The following is a 27,640-nucleotide window of genomic DNA, read 5'->3' as shown; positions in this document are numbered from 1 at the left end:
TGATCTGCCTGCCTCGGCCTCCCAAAGTGCTGGCATTACAGGCATGAGTCACCATGCCCAGCCGGAACTGTACACTTCAAATAGGTGAATATTACAGAATGTAATAAATAAAGAACCTTAATAAAGCTTAATAAAGCTGTTAGACACATAAATAAATAAGGCACGAGTTCCGGTTCAACCCAGCACAGAAGGGCCAGATTCCGAGGTTCCACAGTGTGTGGGGAAGGCCATTTGCAAACACGCTCTGCCCCAAATGCAACAAGGCTCCCAGGGCAAATGGGGTTTCCATGTTCTGGTGCTTGGGAAAGACGAACACATATTCGTGTCCGTTCGCGACTGCCTGTATCAACGAGATGAGCCACCAGAAATGTCTCAGGCGCCATCCTCCCCATCCAGCTCCTGGTACCTGTTGGAAAAGCCTGGGGCAACCCTGCACTGGCACGCCTTCTTCTCACCTGGCCCATGCTCTGTCCCTTCTGCTGCACACACTGCCACATACCCAGGTATGGGCTTCACCGCCAGGGTCTGCCTCGGCGGGCCTGTGTGGGTGCCTGCCGGCTTCCGATGCACATCATTTCTTGCCACACAGAGCCTCAATCCAGCCTATGCGCTCAGGGTGGTGAAGGCAGCGACATAAGGAAAGGATTACGATGTTAACAAGTCGGAACTGAACGCGAGTAAAAATAACCACGTGCCCTGGCAGAACGCTTTCCATCTGACGGCGAGGATGTCTTGGTGCACGGACGAGGGTCCCCGGCGGCGCTGCTGGGTGAGGACAGGCTTTGGAAGGCCTGGCACACCTCTCCCGACATCTGCACTGCTCCTTTATTTACATGACCTCATTCCCGGGCTGTGGCTCTGCCCAGCAGCCGCTCGTGCAGCATCAGGCAGGCGTAAAGACAAGTGCCCAGCCTGGCTGGGACGCGCCCGTAGGCCTCTTGAGTAACCATGGCAACTCTCTAGGACGCACCCGACATCCTTTGCATGGAGTCAAGAGAGGACACAATGTAAGAGGAGAGACTCTTGAAGAAGAAGCTGCTTCCTTCCCTCATGCCCAGCGCCAACCTCAGGTCGGTCTCCATCTGGACATCTGCAGAGCATGAGCTCCAAGTGCAGAAATCGTGTCTGGGCTTTGTCCCCTCCTGCCGTTCACTACCTCCTCCCCCTGCCCCAACCTGAAGGCTGAGCACAGAGGACCACCAGGGAGGAGGCCCGGACATTGAGCACCCAGGGTTAGCAGCTGGCAGACTCAGCCAAGAATCCCAGCCCTGTCATGTGCTGGCCGTATGATGCTGGCTGTCACCTAGCCCAGGCTAAGCGCCTGGTTTCCTCCACTTCGAAGGTGCAGCACCATATCCGGAGGGCTGCGGAGGGGTTCGGGGAGGAAATGCATGGCCGGCTTGGGTACCAGGTCTGGCGCAGAGCAGTGGGACCGGACTGGTGGACACTTAGTAAGACAGTGGTGGATTGACTTAGAAGAGGCCTTTCATCGTTTACTTTCTGTCCAAGTAGAACACAGGGCTGGCGAATGCTGTCCCACTCCAGCCATTCCTGAGCCCCTAAAGCCCAGGGGCCCCTCACAGTCACCGGGAGAGAAAAGCTACTGGCCTCCTGCTGACGGCCGTCTTCTGTTCCACCAGGATCTCTCAGCATTTTATCCTGCATTCGGAGGTGGCAGTGCCAGGGCTGGCCCTATCAGAATCTGACATTTCGAAAGCTGGTGTCTGGGTCTGCCCAGGTTCTCATCAGCTTCGCCCTGCTGTCCCTCCAGCTGCACCTGGAAGTGTGGCCGAGCCTGCCTGCTGGGTGCTGGAGTTTAACACGCTCCTCTTTTATTTTCCAAGGAACTTCCCATCATACAGGGTTCATCACGCGGGGAAACTCGGCTGTTGGGGTGGGAAGGGGAGAAAGGGAGGTGGAAAGGGGACAGGAGGCAGGAGGGAGAGACAGATTGGAAGAGGGAAGAGGGTCTGAGGATGCCTGAACTTCAACCCACTGGTGCTCATCCAGCCTCCTGGGAAAACAGCCCTGCAGAGCCCCAGGCAGGAGGAAATGGATTTTAACTGGATTCAAAGAGAGCAGGTCAGACCTCCATGAGAATTCCTGATTGCGCAAGATCGACTCAGCCCTCCCTCTTCACCTTACTGTCCAACCACCCCTGTGGTTCCCTGTGCCCCGAACACCCTCCCTGGGCCTCACTGTCCCATTCCCTGCCTGGAAGGCCTCAGAGCAAAGCTGGTGCTGAGCCTCCCCACCCGGTGCACCTGTGCCCTCCTGAGCTCCCTCCCGGCTGCCGCTGTTGCACCTGTGCGGTTGGAGGGTCTTCCTCAGGGGAGGGGGCCTGAGGAAGGCCTGAGGCCTGCAGGGCTTCCCCAGTCCCCTCTCCTGTGCCAGATCCTGAATGAGGGGAGGGGGACGGTTGAGTTGTGTCTCACCAGCACTCGACCACACTTCAGACCACTGACTTATTTTATCTGTGGACCACCCATCGTTAACCACCTGGGAATTAACTCAGCTGTTTCGTGTGGCTCCTGCTGAGCAATGACACCTGTGAGATCAATGGCTGTGCCAGTCATTCTTGCTCAGGGAGACATTAGAGTCACATGATGGTTTTCTGTGGGGGGGGGCACCCTTACCTGCTGCAGGATGCTGGCCTGTGCCACCCCAGCTAGACGGATGACGCAACGTAGAGCAGGGTCCTGCCTCCCTGTCTTCCCACCTGTCACTGGGGACCGCAGCAGGCTCCTACATACGCAGAGCGAGCATGTAATGAGTGGCTTGTGGCTGCAGCACAAACCTCTCCAGCTGCCCCTATGGCCCTCCCAGTGCCCTCTGCACATGCCCTCTGTTCCTACATGTTCCTCCAGAGTAGCCCCTGGTTACCCTCACAGGCATGATCTTCTGGGGTCCTCAAGTACACCATTGAGATGGGCAGGCAAAAGGAGAAACTGAGGCAGGTAGTCCAACTGGCCCAGGGTTTCCCAGAAGCCCCAGCTCGTTCCTCTAGATCCTTGGGCTCGCTGGTCTAAAGCCTGGTGATAACCAGGTGGGTGGGCTGTTCAGACCTGTGCACAGTAAAGAGCTGCTTATAGTGGAGGAATTGGATACACGTGCCCCAGCCTGGAAAACAAGCCATGCCAGTGAATATCCAGGTCGACTTAGGCCTGGCACAACTGCTTGCCTTCTCAGACCTCTCCCAAGTGCCCTCCACTTTGGGCAGGACACCAAGCAATGAACGGCAGGGCCTGCATTCCTGGACCTGGGCACTACATATATTTTTAGCCTCTGCCTTCCTGGGCATTTGCAGGGTGGCTAATGTTCTCAGGGAGCCACCAGCTGCACACCCATGGGCTGGGCGGGCACTCGGAGGCCTCTGGGAACTGCACCCTCCCTGCTTTCAGTCCTGGGGCTCAGAAGCCAGCTCCTCTTTCAAGGTAGAACCAGCTCCTGCTAGTGAAGCATGCACCCCAGCCCCAACACAGCCAGAAGCTTGTGGCTCAGAAACTAGCAGGCATGAAGTACAGGATCTATGACCTTGGATTTCCTTACTTGGAAAGTGGGGTGGGGTGGGGGATAGAAGGACTTTGACTCCACACGAGATCACCAGGCCAGGTCACTCAGGAGACCTGGTTGGCACCTCCTCCTGACAGGTGCACCCTGTATGTCCAAGTGAGGAAGGCTGTGCTATGTTGAGAAGCAGAGTCTGGGTCGTGCTTCCCAGGGCCAGATGCCCCGGTCGCTGGAGACCTCTCTTCCCAAATGTCCCAGTCACTGGAGACCTGTCTTCCCCGGGTCACGCTTCCCAGGGCGAGATGCCCCGGTCACTGGAGACCTCTATTCCCCGGGTCGAGCTTCCCAGGGCCAGATGACCCAGTCGCTGGAAACCTATCTTCCCTCAGCTGGGCTGACTCCATGGCTTTGCTGTCTCTGTTCTCTTCCTGCACACGACATTCCAGGAGCCAAGAAGCAATTCTGGAATGTACAGGTCAATCTTGGCAGATGAAACTGAATTTTCCCTCTTCTCTTCTGCTTCCTGTGTCCTCTTCCTTAAACCCATCACTGTTCTCTTACTGGCCATTGCTGGGCTCTGGTGGGAGCAGGTTGGCTTCACCTTTGTGAAGAGAAAAAGAGACAGTGTGCTGCAGCCCCAAGCCTGTGGAGGATGCCACCAGGCCAGACTGCAACTTCCCTGTGTGTGACTCCCCGTGCTGGGCCTGTTTCCCCTTCTGTCAAATGGGGAGTCACAGCACCTAACCTGCAGGGCAGGTAAGATCTTCTCAGCATAGTCAGAAATACATTTTAGGTCCTTACCAAGTCCACACTTATACAAACAGGTGAAATAAATATTTCACAAAATAATACTTACTTTCACCATGTAAGATACTGTTATTTTCTTTTTTTCCTTTAGAAATACGGTCTTGCTGCCACCCCTGAGTGCAGTAGTCTGACCACAGCCCATTGTAGCCTCCAACTCCTGGGCTCAAGTGATCCTCCCGCCTCTGCCTCCACCTCTCCAGGAGCTGGAACTACAAATATGTGCCCCCACACTCGCCTTATTTTTTAAAAGGTTTTTTGTAGAGATGTGGTCTCCATATGTTGCCCAGGCTGATCTCTAACTCCTCGCCTCCACTGATCCTCCCGCCTCAGCCTCCCAAAGTGCTGAGATTACAGGCATGAGCCACCCACCACGCCTTCTGATATTTTCTATCTTACTCGATTTCATTTTTATTTATTATTATTTTTCTTGAGACGGGGTCTCACTCTGTCGCCCAGGCTGAAATGCAGTGGTGAGATCTCTGCTCACTGCAATCTCCACCTCTCAGACTCAAGCGATTCTCCTGCCTCAGACTCCCGAGTAGCCGGGGATTGCACATGCCTGTCACCACGCCCGGCTAATTTTTTTGTATTTTTAGAGTAAAGACAGGGTTTTACCATGTTGCCCAGGCTGGACTTGAACTCCTCACCTCAAGTGATCCGCCCGCCTCCGCCTCCCAAAGTGCCGGGACTACCGGCATGAGCCACCGCGCCCAGCCTATTTCATTTTTATAGTCACCACCCGCTATTTTTTTTTTCCAGGTCCCAATATTGGTCCCTGATCTGATGATATTCACAGTCAAGACGGTGGCAAAAAAAAAAGCACACACCGCGCGCCCTCGGTCACTAATCACGCAGAGTACACGCGGGGAGGGCCCGCGGCTAAGCGACTGAGGGCGGCCGAGCTTCCTGCACGACCGGGGAGGTGGGCAAGGCCTCCGGGCCGCAGCCCCGGGGACGAGCGGAGGCCTCCGAGGCCCCCGGTAGCCAGTCAGAATTTATTTTAAGGGAAATGGAAAGCTGCGGCCGGCTTTGGGAGGAGGAGCAGGATTAAAAGAGAAAGTGTGCTCAGCATGTTATATTTGGAGGCTGCCACGCCGGAAGCGCCGCCTTCCCGGGAGCTGCCGCCGCGGCCGCCCCCCGCTGGCACCTGGGCACCGGGGCGGGAGTCCTGGGGCTCCCCAGGAACACCCGGCGCCCAGGGCCTCCGCCGCTCCCCGGTCCCCCACGAGGGTGAGAGCTAGAGGCCCACCTGGCGCAAAATAGGGGAGTCGTCCGGACCCCACTTCTGTAGGAAGAGAAACTGAGGCCAAGGGGGTAAAACCCCAGTGTTTGCGGCGCCCAGAGTCGGGGCCGGGGCCGGCACGCGAGGGGGCGGGGCCTGGCGCTCCTCCCCTGCCCCGTCCACTGAGCGTGCAAACCGCAGCCGCCCACCCACGCGCACGCGCGCTCCGCCCGGGCCGCTTCCCAGCCCTCACCCCGCCCGCCGAGTCTCGTGCTCCCAGCTCCGCCAGGGGCCCGCCGGGAGCCGGCCGAGGAGGGGCGGAGCGCCGGGGAGACCCGCCCTCGGCCAGCGACACCTTGCTGCGCAGGCGCGGCGCGCGGGCCCGCCCCCCAGCTGGCGGCACGGCCATATTTAAAGGACGGCGGGCGCGGCGAACCAATGGGCGGCGAGCGTGAGGGGGCGGTGCGTGGCGGCGCAAGGCCCCGGATGTGGCTGCTGCGGCGGCTCCTCCTCCCCCGCGCTCCTCTCAGAGCTCCGGCCGCGCGCCCCTCCTTGGTTCGCTCGGTGCCCGCGCAGGCCCCTCGGGCGGCGGCGACGAGGCGCCTAGGCGGAAGCGGCGGCGGGCGGAGGAGCGCAGGAACGGGCGGCCAGGCCACCGCGCGGCTGCGGAGCGGGCCGCGGCCCGGCGCTCGTCCCCCCCCGCGGCCCGACGCACCCCGGCCGGCGCCATGAGCGGCTCCTCAGGCACCCCGTATCTGGGCAGCAAGATCAGCCTCATCTCCAAGGCGCAGATCCGCTACGAGGGCATTCTCTACACCATCGACACCGACAACTCCACCGTGGCGCTTGCCAAAGGTAGCGGCCGCCGCCCGCCCTCGCGCCCGCCGGCCCCAACCGCCCGAGCCCGCGGAGCCCGCCGACCCCCGTCCGCCAACAGCCCCGGCCCGCGCCACCCTCCCCGCCCCGGGGCGACCCCAAGCCCGGCGTTGAGACTCCCGTACCGTCCCGGAGCCTGGCGCCCAGACCCCGCCCGGAACCCACCCAGGGCACCCCTAGGCCGAGATCTCCTGCCCGCGCCTTCACCCCGGACGCCCCCCGGGCGCCCCCTCCCGCGCGCCGCCCTCCCGCAGAGCAGCCGGCCGCACAATGGTCTCCCTAGGCTCCCAGGGCAGCGTTATTGTGCGCGGGCGCCGGGCGGTGTTTGGTGAGGGGCGGGCCCGGCCCCGGCGGCGCCGCCCCCTCGGCCGCCCAGCCCACCTCTGCAGGTGCCAGCTCTGAGGGGCAGGGCGGCTCCCGTCTGCGGGCCTCCTCCCCGCCAGCCTGGGGAGATTCCTGCGGGGGAGCCTCGAGGTCGGGCGGCGGGGCCAGTGTCCCGGCCTCTCCCGAAGGCTGGGGGCGGGGTCACAACACGCGAATCTTGCAAGCCTTTCTGGAACCTATTAGACAGCTGGGGCCTTGATCCTGAACAAATACCGCGTCCTAATGCAGCCTCCTGCCAAGGCAGAAGCATCCGTTTGGCAGCCAGATGCCCCGGTTTAAACCGTTCTCCTGCTGTATCCTGACGTTCACACTGTGGGGCTTACCTTTTGGTGACAGCCGCCTGTGGGCGCTGATAACCCGCTGTAGCCGCTGGGAGACTTACAGGAAAGGGGCTGTTCTCTAGAATCAGAATTTCTGAGGTTGTTGAGACAGCGGGTGGTCCAGAGTTTCTTTGTCTTCATCACCCAGAGAAGATGGGGAGTGCGCTTCCCCTGCCTCTCAGAGAAAAGTGCCGGTGGAGCCATGTCTGCCTAAGCCCACGTGTGGTGGATCTGGTGCTCGGCTCCCAGGGGTTCTTGAAGTGTCTAGACGCGTCTGAAACGCTTCTTAAGTCACAGGGAGCCGCAAGTGTAGAAGAAGAACTCGTTCCAAACAGGGAGTGTCTTCTGCGTGGCTCCAGGAGCTCGCTGAGCATGCCAGGGCTGTGCACTCACTTGCAGCCGTGGGACCTCACTACACTTATTACAGGAGAGCCCAGTTAGAGAGACAGCCCAGAGTAGGCCCAGGAGTTAGTAGGAGTTGTGCTCTTATGAGTTAGAGGCTGCTGTCCCACCCAGCTCTGCCCCTAGAGGCTTGCTAAAAGGAGATTTGGTAGGGCTCTGGAAGCCTGCTGGTTAGGGGTTAGTGGGCTCAGAATTCCTTATAGGTGCGGAAGCCGGGGTCAGAGGTCCACAATCTTGGGACCCTGTCTCCCTTTGTTTTCTGTTACAGCTGTTCCAAGGTTTGCTGTGGATAAAAGGGTAAGGGGAACACTCATGTAGGTTCCTTTGTGAGAAAACTGCCTCCTCAGGTGCAATGTGTGGTGAGGCTTTGGTCATAAAGCAGCCAGCTGGCTGTTTGATCTACAGAGTCATATGTGAACAGGGAGGCCTTGCGAAGCAAGCCTTGTTTTGCTGAGAGCTCTGTACGTTGGTGTGTTCGCACATGAGACAGTCTGTGAAATTGTTCCTTGTTATCTTTGTGATCTAGAACTGTCTGTTGTCTGGAGCTTCACCAATTGGTGCGTTATCAGCACTGTCCACTGAAAATTGGGGTGTTAAGTAGTTGTTGAAATGTGGACCTAGAGTCCTATGTTGTGGCTCTGAGCAAGTGCCGCCGTCTTCTGGAAGACTTGGGAGCAGTGGTGTCAGGGTTGATTGAACTGGCTGAGGACAACAATAACGTTTCTCTTTCTCCACTCATAAGTGAGGTCCTTTGGCACTGAAGACCGTCCCACAGATAGGCCTGCGCCCCCCAGAGAGGAGATTTATGAGTACATCATTTTCCGGGGAAGTGACATCAAAGATATCACTGTGTGTGAACCTCCAAAAGCTCAGCACACACTCCCACAGGATCCTGCCATTGTTCAGGTAAGTGTGCCACTGTCTCTCTGTGCACACTAAGAGATGCTGGTTTCAATTTGGAGCTTGGTGGCATGTTTTGTCAGAATGCTCAGTGTGAGGAATAACCTTTTTTTTTTTTTTTTCCTTTGAGACGGAGTCTCACTGTGTTGCCAGGCTTCAGTGCAGTGGCGTGATCTCAGCTCATTGCAACCTCTGCTTCCTGGGTTCAAGTGATTCTCCTGCCTCAGCCTCCCGAGTAGCTGGGACTAACAGGCACGCACCACCACGCCCAGCTAAGTTTTGTATTTTTAGTAGAGACAGAGTTTCACCATGTTGGTCAGGATGGTCTCAATCTCTTGACTTCATGATCTGCCCGCCTTGGCCTCCCAGAGTGCTAGGATTACAGGCATGAGCCAAAGTACTCGGCCTGAGGAATATCCTTTTAATGAAAAGTGGCTTATTTTTTGTCTAGGCCATTGCTGTTCTCGCGGAAGGTGTTGATTCTTGTAGCACACACAGTAGGTGGTGTGTGCTGTGTCTCATGGCTCTTAAGGAAGGAGACCTGGGGAGCTGGGCGTGTGCGCGCGTGTGTGTAGTGTAGTGTAGTGTGAGTGGATGCTCCTGGACCTGTGATGTTTGGGGCATAGCGTTTGCCCTTAGTTTCTGGTTGGAGAAGTCTGAGCCCTCAGCAGCTGCTGTGAGTGGGGTGACATACCTGCAGGGACTGCGGGCTTGCCCTTGGGTTATGCCCAGATGTTACATGCTGCTGTTGTACGACACCAGATTTGTAAGTCTGATGCCACGTTCCTGCTTATTGGGTTATGGCTTATTTTGCCCATGCTCACACCAGGGAGCCCAGATTAATATTTTCTTCACTTCTAAACTTAAATATTCACTGGCTCCTCTGGGGTTCAGACTGCACCAGGTTCCGTGCCGAGCACCCGTCCTGGAAGGTGGGATCACACGGGGCAGGCTTTGGCAGCAGTGGGGAGCCATCCGATGGCTTTGAGTTAGGAGAAATTTGGGTTAGAATTACATGGACAAGACGCCTGTAATCTCAGCACTTTGGGAGGCCGAGGAGGGCAGATCATCTGAGGTCAAGTGTTCAAGACCAGCCTGGCCAACGTGGCAAAACGCCATCTCTACTAAAAGTATAAAAATTAGCTGGATGTGGTGGTGGGCATCTGTAATCTCAGGTACTCGGGAGGCTGAGGCAGGGAAAATCGCTTGAATCTGGGAGGCAGTGAGCTGAGATCACGCTGTTGCACTCCAGCCCAGGCAACAGAGCAATGCAATGTCTCAAAAAAAAAAAAAAAAAAAAAAAAAGAAAGAAAGAAAAAAGAATTGCATGATTACATGGACAGGTGGAACTGGAACTGAAATGCTGTGGAAAAGGCAGCTCTCACCATACTGGAAACTGGTACCCCAAGGGCTCCTCCAGCATCTCAAGGATGCAGGCTGATGGGACAGTGCTTGTTTCCCAGCTGAACAAGCACTCTGATGCAGGCGTGTGGGGTGATGGGATGGCCTTCGCTGTTCTCACCCGATGTCTCATTGTTCAGTCTTCCCTGGGTTCTGCCTCCGCCTCGCCCTTCCAGCCGCACGTGCCTTACAGCCCTTTCCGAGGGATGGCGCCCTACGGCCCGCTGGCGGCCAGCTCCCTGCTCAGCCAGCAGTATGCCGCCTCCCTGGGTCTAGGTGAGTGACCTGTTTCTGTCTGGTAAACTACCCGTGCGTGTAACTGTCACTGAGTGGAGCGATGGAGCCTGAGAGTAGGGGCGTGCATTCTTGTCACGCTCAGCTTATAGACTGTTTCATTGCACACTTAGTAAATTACCCAGTGCAACTTCAGCTTGTGAGAGCATTTAGTAACTACTCAACTGAGAGTAAAAGAGGCAGCGGCCTGAGTGTTGGAACAGAATAATCAAATCAAAATTCATTCGAAGAGTCAGGGTGGATCTAGGTGGAAGTCCTGGGCCAGGCATGGTGGCTCATGCATGGAATTCCAGCACTTTGGGAGGCCAAGGCAGGTGGATCATGAGGTCAGGAGTTCGAGACCAGCCTGGCCAACATGGGGAAATCCTGTCTCTACTAGAAATGCAAAAATTAGCTGGGTGTGGTGGGACACACCTGTAATCCCAGCTACTTGGAAGGTTGAGGCATAAGAATAGCTTAAACCTGGGAGGCGGATGTTGCAGTGAGCCGAGATTGCACCACTGCACTCTAGCCTGAGTGACACAGCGAGACTCTGTCTCTAAAAATAAATAGGTGGAAGTCCTGGTATATCTGCTTCAAAGAAGAAATAGCTGATATATATGTAGTGTTACAGATGAGGTCTAGCTATTTGCACATTTATAAGCCTGTAAATATAGAAGTGAAATGCAAGCCCACCCATCATGTTCCTTGTTCTACTGCAAGTGCCTCGCTCAAAAATGGTTTCAACTGAGATTGAACAACCCCAGAATATGATTCTACTCTCTGTATGTAGAGAGAGATCCCGCTTTGTCCTTTACCTGGACCTAGCTTTGCAGATGGGCTCAGAGTATAGAATTGGCAGGTGATCCACCGCCCTTGCTCAGAATCCAGCATGAAGTAGTGAGACAGGGAACCCTAAATGAGGTCTGTAGGCCACTTGCTGCTACAAATCATGCTTGTCTTGGTTGCTGTTCCTAGTGTGACAGGTGGCCTTCCCAGCCCAGCTCTCTATGTTTCTAAAATATGTTTGTATGACAGAGTCCTACAAGAGGTTGCTTGGCTCTTTCCAAGCTTGCTAGACACAAGACAAGTGTATCCTGACTTATTTGTGTGCTTTCTTTTTGCTCTTTCTCCTTTATCTTCCTTTAGAGAAGTTGGTAAGCCCTCCAGCCTCAGCCGCTGCTTCCAGCCCTAGCTCTTCTCCATCTCCACAGCCCGTTTCAGAGCTTGACTTGTCCTCAGAGCCACAGCAGCTCACTGCCAAGGGTAACAGCAGTTTGGGAGAACTGCATGCTGTCTTGCAAACCGTTCTGAGAGCGAGGGGTAAAGCAGCAGACAGAATGACAGTAGCTGTAGCAGATCATTTGCCAAGCCCATGCAGCCGCTGAGCTGCTTGTTTGCTTCAGCACATAGTCCTGATTGTGAACTCTCAGTGTTAAAGAAGGGATTACAAAGAATCAGCGGAGTAGTTTGTTTTCTTCCCCTGGGTCCAGGTTCTCTATTGACCTGTACCATGGCTACCACATACGGGAAACTTCACTGTTCACAGAAAGTCATTTCCTGGGGTTTTTGCTGGGTCCTAAACGTGTTCTAGAGTGCTGCAGGGGGGACTCCCCAAAGCACCTCACATTCCCATGCTGCTCTTTGATCTTTGTGGTGCATAGGTCACTTGTTTAGGGGATTCAAAATTAGGGGCTTGGGTGACAGTTGCCAACTGTTTGGCCAGGTGGACAGTATCAGCCTGATGGCCAGCTGGCCAGTGCTGGTATACACCACCTGTGTCTGTGCTGTGGTGGCGGCGGCACCTGGGGTTTCTAGACCTTTCCTCACATTCTACTCATTTCCCCTGAAGTTCTAAAATTCACATTGACAATCTTTCATATGTTTGTGTTACACGTAGCACCCTGACAAGCTGAACCATCGCCATTACCCGGCCCTGGTCCAGGATGATGCCTGGGCTTTCCTTATGGCACACAGCTGCTGTCAGTCTGTCATTCTGCAGGTGCTGCTTTCCAAATCCTGCATGTACTCAGTGTATCTGAGTTAGAGAGTAGTCGAGTAGTCATTTTTTTTCCCCACTTAAAAATGACACAGATACTTCTATTGCTCTTAGGATCAGTTACCTAAACCTGCTCATAGGGCAAGACTTTGTTTGAACTAGTTGGTTGTGTAAAAAGCAGACAAGCCCCATGTCCCTGCAGTCACAGTATGATCAGGAAGCAGGCAATGCTATGCTCGTCTCCCGGACATGCTGAGTGAGACAATCGGTGAGAAAGTGGCCCGGGTGCATTCCTGCCAGAGAACGCTTACCAGACCTCTATGCGGAGCCGCTCCCACCTGCCCTTTGAGAGCTTCTCTTGATCTGGTTACAAGGAATTTTTTACAGGGAATTTTTGTTGTTTCTATTCCATAAAAACAGTAAGATGAGATGCCCAGTCTTCATGTGTATTGGGCTGTTGCTCTAATAATAATTACCCCATGGTTAGGGCGCCTTTTCTGTTTCAGATCTCTATTCACTTACACCCAGTCCCACATTGTCCTGTTTAGAGTCCCCACAGGTCCTGGAACTTTGGAAAGGGAGGAGATGGAGAGAGGTGGGTGGTGCTTCCCTTTTTCTTCTTGGTTCAGAGGACCTAGTTTCTGAGGGTTCATCCCCTGTGCATGGGCCTCAGACTGCGGTTTCGTAGGCACAGCTCTTTGCCAAAGGCTACCTAGGAGCCCTTCGCGTCTTCATGATGAGCCTTTGCCCTTGAGAGAAGTGTAGGCTGCTACTGTCTCGCAAGTCAGCTCCTCCTCCATAATTTTTAGTTTTATTGTGTCTTAAGTGGAAATGACAGTGTTCTAGAATTTAACTTCAGAATTTGATCACTGCATTTTCTAGAAAATCCCAGGCTGGGCTGGTTCTTCTCCAGTATGGACCAGAATGAAACAAATTCTCAGATCCTGAATTCACCAGGCTCTTGGGGCTATGAGCCCCTTTGGGATGGGAGCTTGTGTGGTTTTAAGAAAGCTGTTTCAGCACTGCTGGGGAGGTGCCTGTTTGTAGGCACGGTGTTTTTCCTCTCCTTGAGGTTCCCTAACTTGGGGAGCTCAGGGCTTTTGGGGTAGGGAGTCCAAAGATGAACTGGCCTTGGTGCTGCCCAGTGACTTGGCCTTCTTTTGCTGTCTGGGCTAGCCTCAGAGGGAACGGCCCAGTCTGGGGGTGCTTTGCCTGGATTTGGTAGAACCTCTAGGCAGTTGCCCTCCTTTCCTTCCTGACATGCCAGCAGAAGAGAAATGCCTGGAGGTGTAAGGCTTGCTTCTTTTCTCTCTGTTTTTAAACCCTCCTCCCCTCCTCAATTCAGGAGCTGGTTTTCCATCCATCCCAGTCGGCAAGAGCCCGATGGTGGAGCAGGCTGTCCAGACTGGTTCTGCTGACAACTTGAATGCTAAAAAGCTGTTACCTGGCAAGGGCACCACAGGGACGCAGCTCAACGGTCGTCAGGCCCAGCCGAGCAGCAAGACAGCCAGCGGTACTTGAACACATTTTTTCCTGGAGTTTGCTTGATGTTCTAGAAGTGGCACACTACTTCCTGGGCTATTTTATTTTATTTTTATTAAAAAGAATACTACTTCCCCATCCTAAGCCCCATGTGCTTTTGCAGGGCAGGCCTGTGCAGCAGCCTCCTGCGGTGCTGCTGTGTGTGCCCCGTGGTGGTGGGGCTGCTTCTGGGTTCTGGCTTCCAGCTTCTGTAGGAGCTTTGCCTTACTCTTCCCTTTTGCGCCTTAGATGTAGTCCAGCCAGCAGCTGTGCAAACTCAAGGGCAGGTGAATGACGAGAACAGAAGACCTCAGAGGAGGCGATCAGGTAACCCTTGTTGCCACTTGATTTCTGGGGACCATGAGTGATAAGGCTGAGCTGCTCTGCTTGCCCTCCTGCCTGCTTCTCTGGGTGCTGGTTTCCGGGGTGCTGGTGTGGTGTCGCTGCTTGTGTGCTCTGTCCCCTCTGTGGCCTTGGGGGTGTGCCTGGAAACTCCTTGTGAGGTGTTTGAGATCACCAGGTTGGTGACCTACTTCAGCCAGGGCTGTCCTTTGTCCTCACAGGAAACAGGCGAACAAGGAATCGCTCAAGAGGGCAAAACCGTCCAACTAACGTCAAAGAAAATACAATCAAATTTGAGGGTGACTTTGATTTCGAGAGTGCAAATGCCCAGTTCAACCGGGAGGAGCTTGACAAAGAATTTAAGAAGAAACTGAATTTTAAAGGTTTGGCTCATTATATGAAAATTATCCTCTGCACAGGCGTACCCCTAGAGAGTCTTAGGAGTAGAGGCCTGGCGGGGTGTGGTGGTTCATGCTTGTAATCTCAGCACTTTGGGAGGCTGAGGTGGGTGGATCACCTGAGGTCAGGAGTTCAACACCAGCCTGGCCAACACGACGAAACCCCGTCTCTACTAAAAATCCAAAAATTAGCTAGGCATGGTGGTGGGTGCCTGTAATCCCAGCTACTCAGGAGACTGAGGCAGGAAATCATTTGAACCCAGGAGGTGGAGGTTGCAGTGGGAGTGAGCCGAGATTGTGCCACTGCACTCCAGCCTGGGCGACAGAGCAAGACTCTGTCTCAAGAAAAAGGAAGAGATGCCTGGAGGAACTGGGGAAGCCAGGCGGGTGGTGACCGGCAGTGAGGAATTAGTGATATGAGATGCCGGGAGGTGTGAAAATGGGTGGGATAAGGTACAGACTGCACGGCCCAGATGGCAGAACGAGACGTGTGCTCAGAAGGAAGAAGAAGAGATCTCTGCTTTGCACAAGGCGTAGTTGGTGTCTCAGCCTGAGGGTGGCTCCCGAGTGAGCCTGGAGGGACCACCCTGCTAGAAGGCCGTGCGCTCTGCCCCTCCTGCACCTCCACGTGTTCTGCTTCTCTTTGTAGATGACAAGGCTGAGAAGGGGGAAGAGAAGGACCTGGCTGTGGTGACCCAGAGCGCCGAAGCGCCTGCCGAGGAAGACCTTCTGGGGCCCAACTGCTACTATGACAAATCCAAGTCGTTCTTTGACAACATCTCTTCTGAACTCAAGACCAGGTGAGAGGCTGAATGAATGAGGGGAGGACAGTCCTCCAATCTAGAAAGGACAGGACTGAGGGCTCTCAATCTGAAGACAGAGCTGGACTCTGAGCCTCAGGGTAGCTGTTCTAGGGTCCTGCTTGCATTTCTGCGTGATGAGTGCAGGAGTCCCAGCAGGTTACGTGTGGGAAGCCTCTTGGGGATCCTGACCTGAGGAGTCGGCTGAGGTCAAGTCCCTGTTTTCTCTTGACTTTGCTGCGCTGTCCCCACAAAGGCTGGGCTGCACTGCCCTCCCCAGCAGACCCGTGTCCACATTCAGCATACCTCACTGTGCTCTGCTTGCTGGTCCCGCTGGCCTGGCAGCTTGAGGACCTTGCTTTGCAGCCTGAGGTATGGCTAGAGCGTGCTCACACTGGCCTTCCTTCACTTCATGGTTTGAGGCGAGGGACCATGTGGTGTGTTTTATTTTTCACACCTAACAGCTGGTCAGAAGTCCCACGAAGCAACCTACAGTGTGGGCCGGGCTTGGAGATTTGGGCCCATTTGCCCTGCAGATTGAGCGCCAGACATGCCGCGGGGGGCGTTGAGGTGGCCTCAGAAGGCAGGCTGGAAAGCCCCACCTCCTCAGGCTCATGTTCTGCAGGGGAAAGATAGAACAGCGTGTGGTGGAAGGCCAGGCAGTGAGGGCAATGGGATGGAGCTGTGGACTCGATGGGAAATGGATGATCAGTTCTCACAGGTGGAGCAGGCTGCACAGATGAGTGCGGGAAGTGCTTCCAGACAGGCCGAGTCTGGGGGATGGGTTCCTGTAGGGTTTTGTAGGGCATGGAAGTGACTGGCTTTTGTTCCAAGTGCTGCGGGAAGCTATCAGAGGGTTTTGTGCTGAAGCGCATGGTGCGGTCTGATGTTTTACGGCTTCTTTGGTGATAGTGGTTGGACAGTGGGCAGGTGTGGCTGCTGACTGGCCAGTTAGGGGACCGGTGCTGCAGCACAGGTGGCTTGGAACCAGGCGGTGGTGACAGAGGGAAGGGGTAGAGTCTAAATGTATCTTGAAGGTGGTGCTAACAGAATTGGCCAACAAGAGAAGAGTCCAGAATGACTCCTAAGTCTTTTGGCCTGGACAGCTGATGGGTGGAGTTGCTGCTGCTTTGAACACGGAAGTCTGTGGGCACAGCAGGTTTCCGGCTGAAGAGGAGCTCAGGGTGGGTGTGCTGCCCTGGAGCTGCTGTCTACGTCGGTGGGAGTGCTGGGTGGGAGTGTTGGGCGCACAGTTGGATGTGGGAAATAGTCTCCCGCTGGCGGCTTGTTTGGGTGGCATGAGTGTCCATGTTGTATCCCTATCTTCCCAACCCCCAAAGCAGAAGTATCACATTCCAGGGACCTTGTTCCATCTAGCCTAGCCCCCTCCTTGTCTAGGAGGGTCCACTTCATGCTCTGGTCTCGGGTCTCCTGGGCCCCTGGGCCTCCCCGGGGCTCCTCTAGCAAGCAATAGGGGTTGCCTTGGTAGCCAAGTAGTATCACTGCTTGTCTGTGGTGACAGAGATGGTAGAGATGGATCCTGAGCCCCTGCCCACTGTGGGGATAGTCCTGGTTGAAAGTGTGGCAGGGAGCACCTGCAGTGCCAGAGCTGGGGTCCAGTGCTGACGGGGCTGCCCCTTCCCTGTATACAGTGGCCCCGGTGAGTCTGTCCCCTCCTTCCCTGGGCCGCTCTGAGGACGAGGCCTGGCCAGAAGCCTGGGAGTCAGTGCCTGCTACAATCAGCATTTCTTCTATGGTTTAGCTCCAGGCGGACGACGTGGGCTGAAGAGAGGAAGCTCAACACGGAGACCTTTGGGGTGTCAGGGAGGTTTCTTCGTGGCCGCAGTTCTCGGGGTGGATTCCGAGGAGGCAGGGGCAATGGGACCACCCGTCGCAACCCCACTTCCCACAGGGCCGGGACTGGCAGGGTGTGAGGGTGCAGCCAAAGGTGAGTGGATGAGCCTTCTGAATGCTTTGGTGGGAGGGTGTAGGGTCAGGCACACCTAGAGAGCTTATGAAGGTGGGGAGTAGGCTCCATTTCCGAGGAAAAGCCAAACCGAGGGCCTCGAACCTATGAGTCACCCAGGGGGCTCCTGACCAACTTAAACCTGCATCTGTGGGGGCAGGACCCAGGCCCCAGCATCCTCCGAGACTGCAGGTGTGGGAGGTGAGGTGATGAGGGAGTCGCGTGGGCCGGGAGCTCACCACCCAAGTAAAGCCAGCGAGCGAGACCTTGCTCCAAAGCCAGTGTCTTGGCCCAACCCGGCCCTAAATGAATCAGAGGCTTCATTTTTTTTTTTTTTTTGAGACGGAGTCTTGCTCTGTCGCCCAGGCTGGAGTACAGTGGCGCGATTTCAGCTCACTGCAAGCTCCGCCTCCCGGGTTCACGCCATTCTCCTGCCTCAGCCTCCCGAGTAGCTGAGACCACAGGCGCCTGCCACCTCGCCCGGCTAGTTTTTTGTATTTTTTAGTAGAGACGGGGTTTCACCGTGTTCACCAGGATGGTCTCGGCCTCCCAAAGTGCTGGGATTACAGGCTTGAGCCACCGCGCCCGGCCAGAGGCTTCATTTTTAACAATGTTCCAGTGGATTTGTGGGCACTTTAGGGTCTGGGTAGAGCGTCCCACATGGGGTGCCTGGTGCCGACCCCAGGTGGGCCCTGGAGCTAGGGACTAGGCCTCCTGCCACTAGCTGCCTCCCTGTCCCCAATCTATTGTACAAGTAGGATTCTCAGAGTGGGCTGTGAGAGGAAACGGGGGAAGCCAGCCTGACTCAGGGCAGGAGGGAGGCTGAGTGGCTCCTGCTTGCCAGCAGGGGCAACAGTGCCAGCTTATCCCAGCAGCTGCTTGACTTCCTGTCATCTCTTGCAGGCTCCTACTCAAGTGGCGCAGAAATGACGCTGTGTGTCAGGACGCGAGGAAAACGCTGCACTTACAGGGAGAAGTGGTCGCTTTGTTTCTGGAGTTTGGAAGAGTCCCATACTGCTACTTATGTTTTGGACTTAACTGAACTTGGACATGGTCTGAGTTAGAACCACTTGTTTTGGGGAAGTATTCACGGGTGACCTCTTTGAGGTCTCTTTACCTACGTTTCCTTTTTAGTTGCGCATAGCCGAATTCTAAGGTTTTGGTATTTTGCAAAGAGGTTTCTATAGTGAAAGCTGAATCCTTACTTTGTGACCTTTTTTTTTTTTTTTTTAAATGACAGCTTTGACTTTTAAAAGTGGAACCAAATCTCATTTGGCAAATGTGGCAGCCAACTGCATCTCTGTAACTCAGCTGACCCCTGGTGCTGCTGGCCTGGCACCCCCACTGCCAAGGGTGGGGTCTCAGGAGTCAGGGCCAGCATAGGGTGGTGTGTGTGTCGGGGGTGGGTGGGTGGAGGGCACGGAAGGGGTTGTCCCATGGATCATGTTGTATAAGTGAACCAGACCACCCTGATGGTATCCACAGTGATGTCAAGGTTGGGGCTGGCCAGGGGTGGGTGGACTACAAACATTTCGGAGTAGTGGCCAGGGGCCCTGGACACTAGCCTTGGAGCTGCTGCACAGAGCCTGGTGTCCACAAGCTTCCAGGTCGGGGTTGGAGCCTGGGATGAGCCCCGGCAGCGCCTTGGCCCTTCTGTGGTCCCTGCCAGCCTCTGACCTAGGCCGGTCAGTCATTGCTGGACTCTGGCCACACACTGGTGTTCTCATCCACTTGGAAACGAGCCAGTCTTCTGCAAGGTCAGTTGACCAAGAGCATATTTCCCCTTGGTTGTACATCCTTGTTTTGTGTTTTTGTTTTAATAGTGGGTGGAGGGAGGGCGGGGTCTACATTTGTTGCATGAGTCGATGGGTCAGAACTTTAGTATACGCATGCGTCCTCTGAGTGACAGGGCATTTTGTCAAAAATAAGCACCTTGGTAACTAAACCCCTCTGATAGCTATAAAGGCTTTAGTTCTGTATTGATTAAGTTACTGTAAAAGCTTGGGTTTATTTTTGTAGGACTTAATGGCTAAGAATTAGAACATAGCAAGGGGGCTCCTCTGTTGGAGTAATGTAAATTGTAATTATAAATAAAAATGCAAACCTTTAAAATTTTCTTTTCTGATGCTCTAAGAATCCTGTTGACTCTGCTGCCCAGGTCACCTCTGCATCATGTCCAGGTCTGGAGCATACTTAGGCTGGTGGAGTTTGGGGAGACTTGGGCCCCGTCAGGTGATGGAACAAGGCAGCTGACCCAATTGGTCGGGTGAAGTGCAGCCAGCAGACCCGGCTTCTCCCTGTGGGCCACCCTTCTGGGATGAATGGCTCTGCTCTCAGAAACTGGATACAAAGTCCTTTTAAAAACCCAGTTCACAGATAACGCCTGTATCAAGCAGTGGCCCCTTTGCCACCTTCCTGCTGCCTCCAAGCTCCCCAGCTCAGGAACGTTCATGTTCTCAGGCACCGTAGAGCAGGTTACACAGCCATGAGCGAGCTGCGCCCTGGACCCATGCAGAAAAACAAAGATACGGCTGGTTCTAGGCTCAGAGCATCCCATTTCAGTCTAATGGGTTTCCAGGTGACCTTAAAAGTGGTCCTCAGAGAGGATGAGGAGACACATCAGCTGCATGAGTTCTCCTTTCAGTACCTGCCTGTGGCCATTGGGTGGGGATAATGGATATCCTTGACCAACAGAAAAATAAATCTTCTGTTATGTGTGCCAGATACTGGTGGCCACAGTCCTCACCCGGCTAGATGACTTGGTGAAACAGGTATTGCCTCCCAGAGAATCTCAAGGTAGTCAGGTTATCGCATACCACCTGACCTTGCTGTTAAAATGTTAATTGTTTTGACAATTGTACATTTTATGCTGAGCTCAAAATGTATCTGGGCTCCTTTACTCCTTTTTAGAAGGTATGTGCCCAAAACCAAGGACCAGAGCAAGTGGTAGCATGGGAGAAAAGGGGTGACCCGAGGACACAAAAGCCTTCAACTGCTGCTGGACTAGAAGCCAAAATGCAAGAAAGGGCAGAGAATAGCCAGAACAGTCTTCAAGAGAAAGTAGGGAGCAGACATCAAGATGTGGTCTATGAAAGTCAGACATGGAAAGCTGCTTTGAACAAAGCTGCTGCTCTACAGAATTAACCCAGGGCTACCTGTGTGTGTGTCCTTGACATTATACATTCATTAGGGGACTAGAATGAAGGTCTAAAAGCAAATGGAAGTCATTCTGTGTCTACAACAGAGAAACGGGTCTGCTGAAGGCCAGGTTTCTCTGCAGCACCCAGGGCAGCAGCTGATTTCCCAAGGGAGGAATCTCTGTCCCACACTGGCTTGCTGTCTTAGCCACAAGGAACAGAAAGGAAAGCTCAAACTTAAGGCAGCTCAGGGTTGAAAAAGAAGGGTGAGAGATGAGAGGAATACTATGATTGCACCTAAAGATACACATTAAAAGAAAAAAAAAGGTTAAAAAATACGGAAGTTTATTGTAGGACACTCAGTGTGAATAAATGGAATGGAAAGGCCTACACATCATTGAGACTCATCCATGATTGATTTGAATTTAAAAATTACAAGCAAAGACATTTTATTCATCATGATGCTTTCTTTTGTTTCTTCTTTTCGTTTTCTTCTTTTTCTTTTTCAATTTCAGCAACATACTTCTCAATTTCTTCAGGATTTAAAATCTATCAAAAAAAACTTCATGGTTACCTAAGCCAAACAAGGTGCCAAGGAACCAGCGCCCTCTTCTGGGGAGGGTAGCCAGGCTTTGGCACTGCTGCTCATACAGCCTCTTTGGAGAGGGACCTCAAGGAAAACAAGAGGATGCTGGCCTGACCTAGACAAGTATTAAGCAGCAGCAGCAGATCTGACTGGCAGCTGCTCAGCATGCCCAGAGAACACGCGTGGACCATCTAATCAGAGGAAGATGGGAATCTTCTCTTTGACGTATGGGGAGCCTCAGAAAAACATTTTCCTTTTTTTTTTTTTTTTTTTTTTTTTTTTGAGACGGAGTCTCGCTCTGTCGCCCAAGCTGGAGTGCAGTGGCCGGATCTCAGCTCACTGCAAGCTCTGCCGCCCAAGTTTACGCCATTCTCCTGCCTCAGCCTCCCGAGTAGCTGGGACTACAGGCGCCGCCACCTCGCCCGGCTAGTTTTTTATATTTTTTAGTAGAGATGGGGTTTCACCATGTTAGCCAGGATGGTCTCGATCTCCTGACCTCGTGATCCGCCCGTCTCGGCCTCCCAAAGTGCTGGGATTACAGGCTTGAGCCACCGCGCCCGGCCCATTTTCCTAATGTTAAAACCACAGAATGACCCCATGATGTTTCCTTCTGAACTGGTACTGCCCTGATCATGGAGAAAACTCACAGGTAAAGAAAGCAGACAAACTTGGTGATTACCTTGAGGGGTTGATCTCGCCTCATGACAGCAAGTTCAATGTTTTTGCCACCTGACTGAACCACCTTGAAGGGATAGAAGACAGGAGCATTCAAGACAAAAGCAGCTCTCAGGAGTACCTTAAATAGGTGTGTACCCAAACCCAAGTCCCAGGAATGGAGGTCCCAGTCCCCCAAAACCTGTGTCTTTGTCCTAAATGCATTTATGAAGTCTACTTGGGATGCCTGCACACCCTCCTGCCTCCCAGCACTGGGACTCCTCTCTATTGCACAGCAGCTGTGCTCAAGGCCCTCCCCTTGACATAGTGGTCACCACCAGGAATCCTGATGCCTACACTCCAGCCTGGCCTTCCAGCTAGTCCCTCTCTGGTTTCACCTGCTAGCACTTCAAGGTCTCAACAAAGCCCAACCATATCTCCAGTTCTCTAATCCCGACTTTAGCAACAGTTCAAGCCTCTGGAAGGCCTAGTGATGGCATGAGGAGAACAGATTCCACAGCTGGACAGCTGGGTTCACATCCTGCCTCTGGTTCTCATGCTGTGTGCCCCTGCACAACCCTCGGCTGCCCCAGCTGGATAAAGGCACTAATGATCACACCTTGCGTGGCTATTTCAAGGAACACAGCAGTTAGGATACACCATAGACCAGAGCAGTGCCGGGCACATAGCAGTCATTAGGCATTACTGTTGGATCCTTGCCACTTTCCTTGCTGCCCATCTACCTACCAGTCACCACCAAAACGTGGTATCTTCACCACCTTGCCTGGATTCCAAATGCAAACTTACTTCCAGGAGCGCCTTGATCACCAGCTTAATGGTCAAATCATCTGTTTCAATGGCTTCATCAGTATAGTTCTTCTCCAGGAACTCGCGTACTGACTTGGCACCCCGGCCTATGGCATTGGCCTAAAACAGATATGTATGTTGTCACGTGGCATAGGGCATGACAACCCAGGGCCAGCCCTGGAACACGGCTGCCCCACATGGGCCGCCCAGCCAGTGACGGTGGCAGGAGGCAAGCTGGAGTGCTGGACAGCAGCCCTGGACACAGGCCCTGCCTTGTGGCTTCCTTTTGCAAAGAGCTCTTTAGAATTGGTGCTAATTCTTACCAAGAATGGGATTATACCTTTTATTCCATTATCAAGAGACAATGGGAGATTTTTCTTTTTTTTTTTTTTTTTTTTTTTTTTTTTTGAGATGGAGTTTTGCTCTTGTTGCCCAGGCTGGAGTGTAGTGGTGTGATCTCGGCTCACTGCAACCTCTTCCTCCTGGGTTCAAGCGATTTTCCTGCCTCAGCCTCCTGAGTAGCCAGGATTACAGGCATGTGCCACTATGCCCAGCTAATTTCTTTTGTATTTTTAGTGGAGACAGGGTTCTGCCATGTTGGCCACGCTGGTCTCGAACACCTGACCTCGGGTGATCCACCTGCCTCAGCCTCCCAAAGTGCTGAGATTACAGGCGTGAACCACCACACCCGCCTGAGGATTTTAATTTATGTGGTCTATCCTTACAGCTTGCTGCCCTTTGATTTTCTTCCAAACAGCAATGTTTAATACTTTTCTTGCTCTCATAGGACTAGGTTAACTTAAACCGACTCATTCACTGATACAGGGCCTACAGCAGGAAGCCCAGGACCTCCCACCCCTCAAAGCCTTTTTCTGGCAAGATTGTCCAAAGCCCCTTTGTTTTGTCATGAACTCACCTTCCAGGCATGGTATGTGCCCGATGGGTCAGTCTGATAGAGCCTAGGAGTGCCATCAAAGTCGAAACCCACAATGAGGGCAGAGATGCCAAACGGCCTGCGCCCATTGCTCTGCGTATAACGCTAGCAAGAAAAGAAGCAGGTCAGTACCATCCAACTAAGAAATTGCATGTGAGGAAAGAACCGTACTTAGTCAAAGTATGAACATTTTAAGTCATGCCTAAGCCCCCTCTCAGATTATTAGCAGTTGAAATGATGTATTAGCCAACAGCTTTCAACATCCTTTTCTGCATTTTCACTCCTAGAAAGACTCACCTAGCACCAGAATTGTACCATGGAGGACAACTCAGGTTACTGGAAGTTACTTTGACTGGTAGACATGTATTCTGCTTACACGTTAATGGCATTTCCTCATAGGGTGGCTTCTAGCCCCCTTCAACTGCTTGGTGACTAGTAACTCAGGATGGCAAGACAAAAGCTATCATTTCCCTCTAGACACAGGAATTTGGAATATCCCATTCCAGGACCTGAGAACAGAACAGTGTTACTCAAATTGGTGAGCTAGGTCAAGTTACGCTTGTGCAAGTCAAGATCAGGATCATGGAATAAATCAGTTTTCTGATTCACCTGAAGTGACATGCAAATCCACATGAAGTGACATGGCAGAACGACCCGCCATGGCGGAGCAGTGACTGCCCTGCTGCCAGAAGTGAGCGTGCGATCAGGCAGGCACCCACCTGCTTCAGGCTGGCGATGTAGCGGGTGATGTACTCCACAGTGACCGGGTCCTCCACAGTTAGCCGGTGGCTCTGGCACTCCACCCGGGCCCTGTTGATGACTATCCTTGCGTCGGCGGTGAGGCCTGCAGGGAGAGCAGAGAGGCTTCTGCTGGAGTAGAGAGAGCACAACCTACAGGCTGGGGGACGGACACGATGACCCAGCATTTAACCTTCCACAGACCCCCAAACCGGCAGCAAAGCTCTTCTAAGTGACTGGCAGTGGAACCTGTCAGCCCCTGGGAACTTCTAAGAAATTGGGTACAGATGCTTCTCGATGTGCAGTGGGGTGGTATCCCGCTAAACTCATCGTAAGTCGAAAATACCCAGCTGAAAATGCATTGACTACCCCATAAACCCATTGTAAATAAAAAATTGTTGGCTGTTGTGCAGAATCTGGATTTTTAAAAACATTGTAGATTGAACCATACTAAGTCAGGGACTGTCTGTATATGAAGAATTGTGTGCCTCGGACCATACTTAAACACGGTACCTGAGTCCTCTTGGGAATCTTAGAAATTGAGTTAATCCCTAATTTCATTACATAAATTGAGATCTTCCCAGATTGGATCTGCTGAGAGGAGAAATGAGCAAGACCAAAACAGCGCTGAGAAGATGCCGAGGCATGGCCTGCATCCACCAGTGCGGTCCTTTTTACTGCTGGGGATGGCAGGACGTGGTTCTGTCCTCTCCATGCCACAGATGCAGTCAGCTCTACAAAGTCCAGCTTTTCTCTAGATTGTAACTGACTGATACAGAAAAATAACAGTGGAGGTCAAATTGCACAGCAGCCAGAAGTGTTTTCATCCATTTAGCCATTTCTCTTTCACCCGCTATGGCAGAGAGGCCACCAAAGAAACTGGCCAACTTAAAAGTCCAAATTCATTTCTTTTAAATGATTTTCATTTACTCAGTTTATATGGCTCACAACAGCCCACACACCGAGTTAATCTCTAAAGCCCTATTCTTCGCTGAGACTCTGGAGAGTAAGACAGCGCTCCCCACCGACGCGTACCTGCAAAGGCCATGCAGACATTGTCATCCAAAGCACAGATCTTCCGCACTGTTCTTTCATCCTGCAGTTTGGCCACTGACTTCTTCTCCACACCAAGAACAACAATGTCTCTTCCTCGAACACCAACCTTTAATTAAGATCCACAAACCACATAAGAAAGTGACATGAGTGCTGGGTGCAGTGGCTCATGCCTGTAATTCCAGCACTTTTGGAGGCTGAGGTGGGTGGATGACTTGAGTTCAAGAGTTCGAGACCAGCATGGGCAGCATGGCAAAACCCTGTCTCTAAAAAAAGTACAAAAATTAGCCAGGCGTGGTGGCTCAAGCCTGCAGTCCCAGCTACTCTGGGGGCTGGTGGGAGGATCGCTAGAGCCTGGTAGGTGGAGGCTGCAGTGAGCCATGATGGCTGGGAGACAGAGACAGCAAGACCCTGTCCCCTCACCCCACCCCACCCTCCGAAAAAAAGTGACACATGGTTCTACTGCCAGGCAGCAAGCACTAGGAGCAGATTTGAACCTCGGTCCTGGGGGATACGTACTCTGGGTAGCAGCTCCCACTGGAAGGTGTGTGCACCCACACCCCTTCCTCCTCCACTTGTCTGTCACTGTGGTTGGCACCACATCCTGCAAACCCAGGGGCATTCATCTACTGCTGGTAGAGCTAGCCCAGGCGTGCTCACCTAGGTGCCCAACCTGCGCCTTTCAAATGCTGAGATGTAGTTTTAGTTACAGCATAGCTAGTAAGTAACCATTATATAATCGGCATGTGTTTCCTTTCAACCCAATGAATCAAACAGTCCCATGCAAAGCCTGGAAGCCTCAGACTTTCACACTCGAGTCTGGTGTTCTGAAGGCAGTGTTTCTGTAGTTGTGAAATTGTATTGAGCCACAATGCACTGTTTCCTGCACTGTGACATACTCACGTGACAGCCGTGGGAAGGGGCCTGATTTGCCACCAGTGGACAAGGTGTCAACTGTTATCCCAAATTGTTTATGGCTGATACTAGAGAAGGATGTAGCTGTTACTAAAAGCACCGACAATCACTGACAGTCAACCCCGAGTCAAGCCAGAAACAAAGGGAACCATCATTGGGATAAACAGCGGCTCCTGGTTTAGAGCAGGGGCTTCTCCCGCTTAGCACTGTGAGCACCTGGGCAGGCTGAGCTCACTGTTCCTGCCGCCCTGAGCACGGGTGGGATATTGAGCAGCGTCCCTGGCCTCTACCCTCTAAATGCCAGGAGCACCTCTGCAAGGTCTTAGACCACTAGAAAAGTCGCCACACACTGCCAGTGGCCCCTGTGGGCACAAAACCATCCCTGGCTGAGAAGTTCTGGTCTCAAGTGTTCGGGTTTTCCGGGAGCTTTCTCAGGTACTGACTCACTTGACCTTCAACTGACTCGAGGCCCAGAGAAGCTACATGGATTTGTTAAAGCCAGGTGCAGCCAACTGGCGGAGGTGGGAGTATTGGGGTGGAAGGCAGGGGTCAGCCGACTCCTAGTGCTCTTTAAGCTGACTTAGATCACCTGATGAATAACTGGGCCTTCATTTCAAAACAAAGATTCAGAAAATGAAAACAATTCAAAATTTAGAGAACCGTGTGTGCTTTCTTTGCCTGCTCAAACCTCTGAATACCAGGTGATAAAACAATAACGATCTCACAGGCTGACCAACAAAACTGACACGTCTTGATGCTACGAATTTAAGTTTCAAACAATGTCACTAAGGTCAATGTACACGAGCCCTCGTCAAAATTGAAACGGCCGTGTTCAGACCAGTCCTGACCCGGGCGGCTGCAGCCCGGCCCCGGGAAGGCTCCTTCCGGCAGAGTGCAGGGACCCGGGAAGCGCCCGCCACCGGCCAGACCAGCGAGCTGCTTTGTTCCCGAAGCCCACCTGGGCCTAGAGAACAAGTGTTGCCCTGGGGCGGGTGGGGGTCCCCGTAACGGGGGACTGAGCAGTTCGCTACCCAGCCACCCGGCTGCGTGAACGGCCCCCAGCGAGCGCACAGTCGATCCCCCGCGGCCTGCAGCGGCCCTCGCCCGGCCTCTGCAAACCGGGTCGGCGATGCGACCCACGCGCCCGGCCGGGGCTAGGGGTGCCCAAGATGGCGTCGCCACGGTCCCGCGTGCCCGGTGCCCCACGCGAGGCCGGGCCCCAAGCGAGGCGCTGGGTGGGGAGAACGGGCCATCGCGGCTCACGCCAAACGCCGCCTCTGCAGGCACTCGTGGAGACCGGCAGCGGGGCCCGCGCTCAGCTACAGCCCCGACTGCCCACGCCGCTGCCCCGCGCACGCCCGCGTGCGCCCACAGCTCCGCGCCCGACCCCGACCCTCTCTCGGCTCCCCAGCCCCACTTCCGCCCGCGTCCCCGGCCCCGCGCAGGCCCCGGCGGCTCACCGCGGTCGAGCCCTTCTTGACGGCCTCCTGCGCGTACTCCACTTGGAAGAGATGGCCGTCGGGCGAAAAGACGGTGATGGCGCGGTCGTAGCTCATGCCGGCGGGGCGGCGGCCGAGTTCCTTCCGCCGCGACTCTCAAAAGCGCACACTCACGGCCCGCGCGCACCCGCGACTCCCGGCGCCACTGCGCCCGCGCCCCGCCCTCGGCGCCGTGACCTGCGCTGCCGGCGACGGG

The 27,640-nt window shown here is 53.9% G+C and overlaps 2 protein-coding genes and 1 long non-coding RNA gene across 14 annotated transcripts; 1 reads left to right on the top strand and 2 right to left on the bottom strand.

Moving 5' to 3' along the window:
- Positions 1 to 124: 124 nt before the first annotated feature.
- Positions 125 to 7,295, bottom strand: LOC105470545 (uncharacterized). Of its 10 annotated transcripts, none has more exons than XR_011613180.1 (4): positions 4,367 to 5,556; positions 2,637 to 4,111; positions 2,265 to 2,548; positions 125 to 1,886 (listed from the first exon to the last, which is right to left on the bottom strand). It is a non-coding gene; the product is annotated as an uncharacterized lncRNA (long non-coding RNA). The 10 variants fall into 10 exon arrangements; XR_011613174.1 differs by having other exon boundaries at positions 2,265 to 2,745; positions 2,884 to 4,111; XR_011613176.1 differs by having other exon boundaries at positions 2,265 to 2,745; positions 2,890 to 4,111.
- Positions 6,078 to 19,238, top strand: LOC105470546 (LSM family member 14B). Of its 3 annotated transcripts, XM_011722639.3 has the most exons (10): positions 6,115 to 6,394; positions 8,264 to 8,427; positions 9,963 to 10,098; positions 11,245 to 11,361; positions 13,440 to 13,607; positions 13,865 to 13,942; positions 14,179 to 14,340; positions 15,005 to 15,155; positions 16,918 to 17,103; positions 18,025 to 19,238. In XM_011722639.3, the coding sequence occupies exons 1-9, from the start codon at positions 6,268 to 6,270 to the stop codon at positions 17,087 to 17,089; spliced, it is 1,275 nt and encodes a 424-aa protein (XP_011720941.1). In that variant the 5' UTR covers positions 6,115 to 6,267; the 3' UTR covers positions 17,090 to 17,103; positions 18,025 to 19,238. The 3 variants fall into 3 exon arrangements, with proteins under 3 accessions (XP_011720942.1, XP_070935188.1, XP_011720941.1); XM_011722640.3 differs by lacking the exon at positions 11,245 to 11,361 and having other exon boundaries at positions 6,078 to 6,394; XM_071079087.1 differs by lacking the exon at positions 13,865 to 13,942 and having other exon boundaries at positions 6,102 to 6,394.
- Positions 19,239 to 20,586: 1,348 nt separating this feature from the next.
- Positions 20,587 to 27,601, bottom strand: LOC105470544 (proteasome 20S subunit alpha 7). Its single transcript, XM_011722638.2, has 7 exons — positions 27,406 to 27,601; positions 25,013 to 25,139; positions 23,959 to 24,083; positions 23,222 to 23,344; positions 22,306 to 22,425; positions 21,524 to 21,586; positions 20,587 to 20,807 (listed from the first exon to the last, which is right to left on the bottom strand). The coding sequence occupies exons 1-7, from the start codon at positions 27,499 to 27,501 to the stop codon at positions 20,715 to 20,717; spliced, it is 747 nt and encodes a 248-aa protein (XP_011720940.1). The 5' UTR covers positions 27,502 to 27,601; the 3' UTR covers positions 20,587 to 20,714.
- Between the last annotated feature and the right edge of the window lie 39 nt (positions 27,602 to 27,640).

The sequence above is a fragment of the Macaca nemestrina genome, chromosome 15, assembly GCF_043159975.1.
Source record: "Macaca nemestrina isolate mMacNem1 chromosome 15, mMacNem.hap1, whole genome shotgun sequence".
Taxonomy (NCBI): domain Eukaryota; kingdom Metazoa; phylum Chordata; class Mammalia; order Primates; family Cercopithecidae; genus Macaca; species Macaca nemestrina.
The sequence above is the reverse complement of the archived record's forward strand: the minus strand, read 5'-3'. Positions and strand labels throughout refer to the sequence as shown.

Excerpts from the sequence above, each read along its gene's own strand:
- LOC105470546 (XM_011722639.3), top strand. The coding sequence starts at position 6,268 with ATGAGCGGCTCCTCAGGCACCCCGTATCTGGGCAGCAAGATCAGCCTC. Across the intron at positions 13,943-14,178 it reads ACCTCAGAGGAGGCGATCAG|GAAACAGGCGAACAAGGAAT; the intron begins GTAACCCTTGTT and ends TTGTCCTCACAG. Across the intron at positions 14,341-15,004 it reads GAAGAAACTGAATTTTAAAG|ATGACAAGGCTGAGAAGGGG; the intron begins GTTTGGCTCATT and ends TTCTCTTTGTAG.
- LOC105470544 (XM_011722638.2), bottom strand. The coding sequence starts at position 27,501 with ATGAGCTACGACCGCGCCATCACCGTCTTTTCGCCCGACGGCCATCTC. Across the intron at positions 24,084-25,012 it reads TGTCTGCATGGCCTTTGCAG|GCCTCACCGCCGACGCAAGG; the intron begins GTACGCGTCGGT and ends CTCTCCCTGCAG. Across the intron at positions 23,345-23,958 it reads ACATCGCCAGCCTGAAGCAG|CGTTATACGCAGAGCAATGG; the intron begins GTGGGTGCCTGC and ends TTTTCTTGCTAG.